Source organism: Sander lucioperca, chromosome 3, assembly GCF_008315115.2.
Source record: "Sander lucioperca isolate FBNREF2018 chromosome 3, SLUC_FBN_1.2, whole genome shotgun sequence".
In the NCBI taxonomy this organism is placed as follows: Eukaryota; Metazoa; Chordata; class Actinopteri; order Perciformes; family Percidae; genus Sander; species Sander lucioperca.
In genome coordinates, this window is record NC_050175.1 from 16,724,633 (window position 1) to 16,730,632 (window position 6,000).

The 6,000-nt window shown below is 43.9% G+C and overlaps 1 protein-coding gene across 4 annotated transcripts in view; it reads right to left on the reverse strand.

Moving 5' to 3' along the window:
• The window catches only part of cenpf (centromere protein F), a 37,206-nt gene that overhangs the window by 17,361 nt on the left and 13,845 nt on the right, over positions 1-6,000 (reverse strand). For 3 of the 4 annotated variants that reach the window (XM_035999387.1, XM_035999388.1, XM_031314256.2), the window contains exons 31-38: positions 5,716-5,905; positions 5,531-5,628; positions 5,318-5,359; positions 3,949-5,085; positions 3,371-3,500; positions 2,247-2,948; positions 1,810-1,925; positions 795-1,106 (exon numbers count right to left, since the gene is read on the reverse strand). In XM_035999387.1, coding sequence (XP_035855280.1) covers positions 945-1,106; positions 1,810-1,925; positions 2,247-2,948; positions 3,371-3,500; positions 3,949-5,085; positions 5,318-5,359; positions 5,531-5,628; positions 5,716-5,905 — 2,577 coding nt within the window. In that variant the 3' untranslated portion in view covers positions 795-944. Of the gene's footprint in view, positions 1-794; positions 1,107-1,809; positions 1,926-2,246; positions 2,949-3,370; positions 3,501-3,948; positions 5,086-5,317; positions 5,360-5,530; positions 5,629-5,715; positions 5,906-6,000 lie in introns of those variants that run through there. The other variant, XM_031314257.2, reaches the window with a different exon arrangement.

Consider the following 6,000-nt stretch of genomic DNA (forward strand, 5'->3'; position numbering starts at 1 on the left):
AACAGGCAGAGCAAAAAATCTACAAAATCTCAGCTGCCATTAGACATGTTACAGGACTAATAGATGGATGACCCATAGCGGTTATATATCATCGTCTATGTACAAAGTTGAAGAACACACACACACACACACACACACACACACACACACACACACACACACACACACACACACACACACACACACACACACACACACACACACACACACACACACACACACACACACACACACACACACACACACACACACACACACACACACACACACACACACACACACACACACACACACACACACCACACACACACACACACACACACACACACACACACACACACACACACACACACACACACACACACACACACACACACACACACACACACACACACACACACACACACACACACACACACACACACCACTACAAAAGAAAATAAGTACAACCAGTGAGTCAGTGGTGAAGACACATACTGTTACAAAGTGAATACATGAAGAAAACATAGCTGGTTTACATTCAGAGGCCTCACGAAACAATCGTGGTTTACTACAAATTCAGATACAAGAGAACGTTTCATCATTAATCGCTTACAAAACAGAAGAGCATGATGAAAAATAGTGCAATGAAAGAAAAGTCTTTAACCTGCCTCATCATCTTATTTGGGTTAGTGATTGATTTTATTTCTCATGAGTTTAAGCTACCTGGAAGAAAATGACACACACACACACACACACACACACACACAAACCACCAAAAAGAAAGGGTGCATCTTAAGTGTTTACTTTTTTCCCTTACTCTAACGTTAAGTGTCTTTAAAAGAAAAAATAAAGTGGAGTGTTAATATTTTGTGTATCTATGAGTGTCCATGTGCATATTTCTACCAATAAATCACAGGTGCAAGACTGCATGTGTGTGTGTGTGTGTGTACACACACATCAATCTACTGGACGTGACAGTTGTCTTCTTGTTGTTTCTCTTTCTGCTCTGAAATCGTGTGTGAACTCGGTGAACCATGCATAGGTTTCTCCTCACTACTCAGGGAGAGACACTTCCTGTTGAAGCTCTCTGCAGAGGGACTCTGGAAAGGTATGGAGCCCAAAGCCTGTGGAGGAAGAGCAAGAAAAGACAGATGACAAAATGAAAGAGAAAAACACAACAAAGTAGGAAGTGAATTTGGGAATTAAACACATGTAAAGACAGTCATACAACAGTGACGAAGAAAAACAAACTTTTTTTTTGACCGGTTAAGCCGACTGAAGCAAATGTGGGAGTCAGGAAGACACCCTGCTACAGCGATACTGGCAGCTCGCATTCAGATCTATTCATCTCTGTCCTCATTTTCTGTACTACGCCTGGAGGCAGACATTGTTCACAATACTCTGCTTTATACTGTGCAAAGAGTATATTGTATAACACAGCAACATGATTCCCCATTTCCTGGCTGTCAGAGATTGATGGCACATGTTGTTCGGGTCAGGCTCAGCCACATCAGCGCGATAAGGCATTCAACATTTTAAATTTAAAAAAGCTTATTATGTAGGTGCGCGCCTGTGTTAACGCGCACTTGTTGCCCCGAGTGAGCGGATGTGCTCATCTGTTGACATTTCCAAATGCCTTCCTACAGTTGCTTAATAAAAGCGGGATTTCCACACAAACAACCGTATGTGTCATGTGTCAAAAAAAATGAGATTTTAATTGTGACGGGCTCGGTTACTGCTCTGTCGGACGCGGGCCAGGATCGGACAGAAAAATGTGGCCCGATCCGCACTCTAGTGTGTGTGTGTGAGATGGTCGGTGCTGCTCACCTTGGCGTCAGATGCAGATACAGTCTGTCTGGCAGCCAGTCGAGGACTGCAGCGCTTCACTGTCGTTCTCCTCACGATGAACGGACTGGCCTCCCCCAGAGGTATATCAGCAAAACCTATGAGAGTACAAAACGATGACTTCATTTTTTTTTTTTTTTTTAAGCTATGGAGAATGAAACTCATTTTTAAATGATTGCTTTGTTCTGCCAACTAGTATTCCATCCAGTGATTTATCATTTCTGTGCAACTGCATTACATTTTCCATCTAAGTTACAAGCTAATCACACAGTATCCCACTAACGTAAGAGGCCAGCCTGCTAAACTAGGACTCACACGAATACATCGGCACAGAACACAAACTACAGGTGCTTTTTTCCCCCCCCTCAATGTTGGTGAACTACAATTGTGGCTCCATTAGATTACCAGCCAACACGTACCCCTCTGCACCAGCTCAGGAAGTCCTTCTGGTCTGAACTCCTCCTCTTCCTGTTCAGTTCTTGGTTTGGGTGTAGTCGCTGTGCTGGCTTTGATCTTCTTTGTCAGGTTGTGCAGGGCCTCCTGGGCACTGTCCTTATTACTGATGTCACGGTGAGCCCGTTTCACTGAAGAAGACCCCTGAGGTGACCTCTGTGGTGTTGAAGGAGCCATGTTCTCAGTGTTGTCATCCAGTTTTTCTTCCTGAAGTTTGGAAGAGGACTTCCTTCCCGAGCGCCGACGGTGAGTACCGTCAGTGCTGCTAGAGTGGATGTTAGTTTCGTTAGCATGTTGGCTAGCAGTGAGCTGCTCCAGCCGGGTCGTCAGTGCATCGTTGGTCTCTTCCAGTTTGTGGACTTTAACCATCAGGCTGCAGTATTTCTCGATGCTCTCATCTGCCTCGCTGCTTTTCTCCTCCAGGAGTTTGTTTAGTTCATCCAACTCGCTCTTCATCGCCTCCAGCTCTCCGTTTCTCTCTTCTAACTCCTTCTTCCTTCCATCGAGGGCAGCCTCAAGTTCTTCCACCTCCTTAGTTTTTTCCTCTGCCTCCACCCTCTTCTGCTGCAAGGCAGTCTCCAGGTCTTCCACTTCCTTCTTTCTCTTCTCTGCCTCCACCTTCAGCTGGTTCACCTCAGTCTGCACTGCCTCGCTGCTCTTTCTGTCACCTGTAACAAAAACGTGGCCCATGGTAACATTACTTAGCTGCACCTTCCTTCTTTAATTTAATTGCCATGTTTGACCGTTTACAACAGACAGCCCCGAGTTCCTCTCCAATGACTCTTTGTTCTGTGTCCACTTTGTCAGACATGTTTTTATTCATTATGCTTTTCAAGTCATTTTGATGAATGATTACTGCATGTTAGCACTGAGACCAATTCTTTCATAGCTCTCCTATTTCAAATCAGAAGTAGCATGAAATATATATAGCATAATTATCTCATTGTCTATACTTTTCATAGTATTAGCCTTTATCTGGAATTATTCAGATCTTGGATTAATTTGGATTTTTATTTAAAAACACACACGGATGTCTGTATCCATTGAGAATTCTAGTCGGTTAGAATTATGTGTAAATGTGTTTCCACACCTGAGCGGTTTAACATCTCTTGCTTCTCGTGCTCCAGCTGTTTGCAGGTCTTCATCCAAAGACTCATCTTGCTCAGGGCAGAGTCCCTCTCTTTAGACAGACGAGCAGCCTGAGATGTTAGCTCCGACACCTGATATGGGTAGACAGAAAGTGGTAAGATTTTTAGCCATGTGAAAATACTGTATGTCATGTGATAATTCTAAAATGCATTAGTTTTTTTGGATACATGCTGAGTGGTTGGCAATTTGGACAGTCAACTAGGCCCACACAAGCCCTGCTTAAAGGACGCCAGTGTAGTTTTATTTTACTTTCCAAATGAACGCCTGTGAATGTATAATCTCACTCAAGGCTGCCGTTGTTTATAGAATGATTTAAGAACAGCTTGGTTTCACTGACATTTTGAACCCGTTTTGCTGACTGACTGACTGTGGCAGAGAAATAGCTGGATTAAAGCTTCTTTTTTTTTTTTTTTTTAAATAGGATTAAAGGCGACACAAAGTAAAAGTAAACTGCTGATTATCCTTTAACGCTGGTGAAGCATGGTGAAATGGATTATTTCAGAGTGCATATGTGTGTACCTGCTCATTAAGCTGTGAAGCAGACAACTTGGATGTTTCCAACTCCTTCTCCATAGAGGCAACTGTAGACTGAAGGGTCTCTTGTTCTTCTGTGAGTTTCTCTTTCTCTTCTTCTGCTCTTTGCTTCTCTTGTTCCAGTGAAGAAAGGGCTGAAGCCAGATTATTTCTTTCAACTTCAATCGAAGAGAGGGAAGACTGCAATTCTTGTTTATCCACCTCAAACTTCTGTTTCTCCGCCTCTATTCTTTCCTTCTCTTCCTTTAATGAATGAAGAGTTTGCTGCATGTCACGTTTCTCCGTTTCGATCAAGGAGAGGCTAGACTGGAGCTTCTCTCTCTCATCAGCTAACAGCCCCCTCGCTTGCTCCAGTTTTCCTTTCTCTTCTTCTACAGATGTGAGCGTGCCACGCAGGTTACCTCTCTCTTGTTCCACTGAAAACAGGGTAGAGTGCAGTTTCTCTTTTTCCTCTGCCAGCCTTCTATTTTCTTCTTCTATCTGTTCTTTCTCCGCCATTAGAGACAAAACGGATTTTACTGAGGCGCGTCCCTGATCTGCCTCCTTCTCCAGCATCTCTCTCTCTTCCTCTTTAGCTTTTAGGAGTGTTTTAAGCTCCTTAATTTCGTCTTCCAAAGCCTCAATACTGGTCCTCAGGTTGTTTCTCTCTTTCTCCCAATCCTCTACCTGAGAGCGGAGCCTCTCTCCTTCTGTCTGCCACTCCTCCAGAGAAGACTGCAGACACGTTTTCTCTTTCTCCATCTCTACCAGCAGAGACTGCATCCTCTCTTTCGCCCCTTCTGTTTCTGCACCCTTTTGTTCAAGGGAGATCTCTCTCTGCCGAGAGGCTTCCAGCTGTGCCTGGAGGTCATCCACTTGTCTCGTTTGCTTCTCCGCTTCCTCTCTCATTTCGTTCTCCAGCTCTTCTACCCTGCATTTCTGTCTTTCCCCTTCCTCTCTTCTATCTACCTCTGCCTTCTCCAACCCTCTCTCCAGCTCCTCCTTGGCGGCCTTCAGTTCTTCTATCTCTCTGTTTTTTGTCTTCAGCTCTCTCTCCATGCGTTCTTTCTCAGATCTCAGGTTGTCCAGCGTGGCTGAGAGCTCGGATAATTTCTCTCTGAGCTCTCGTTTCTCCTCCTCCACCTGAGGATCAGGAGGTGGTGAGGGTTGACAGCAGTTTGTGAAAGGAGACAAGCCAAGGGTGGAGGAGAAAATCAGGATAGAAAGGAAACATGATAGAAAAAGGAAGGAGAAATCTGATTAATATATTGCTTGGTTTACAACTATCGTATTTTACTATTTGAACATAAAGAAACCATCCCATATACACAGCAAAGGACATCAGATAGCCAAACACAGAGACATATGAATGCACCTTTTCCCTTTCCTCCTCCAGCTCAGCTTTGGCTGTTTCTGCCTGTGTAAGAGCATAAAACATTTGCATTTATTACAAACAAATGTTGACCCTTGATCAATCCAACCATACGTGTGAATTTTATCCTAGCAATGGTAAAAATGAGCCATTACAATGTAAGACAGACATAGTGGTTATTTTTTTTTAGACATATACATGTTTACAACAGAATACCTGTAGTACAGCTTCCTCTAGACTTTGCTCTTCCTCCTCCTTCTCTCGCTCCAGGGCATCAATGCGATCTTGCAGTGAGTCAGACTTCCTCTGGGCAGCTAGAGAGGTAGAAGAGTCACAATTAGGCCAACACCAATTCAAAAAACTCAAGAGGTTACGTCATTTCAAAGGATGTTAAGAATCACCTTTGAGCAGCTCTCCCATCTTCTTTTTCTTCCTCTCATCCGACTCGATGCGGACCTGGAGCTTTTCAATGCCAGTCTTCATCTGCTGGACCTCTTCTTGTGTGGAGTTAAGACGAGAGGCAATCTCTCCTTTTTCTAGTAGAGAAGACTCCAGAGACTGTGAGAGACGGCACACTTCTCCCTCTAAAGCCTTGAGGAGAAACAGGAGGGCAACATGGAGGATTAGTATCTGAGGGTTCAGTGGTACATGAACTCTATATTAAAAGCATTCCAACTGTAAATGCT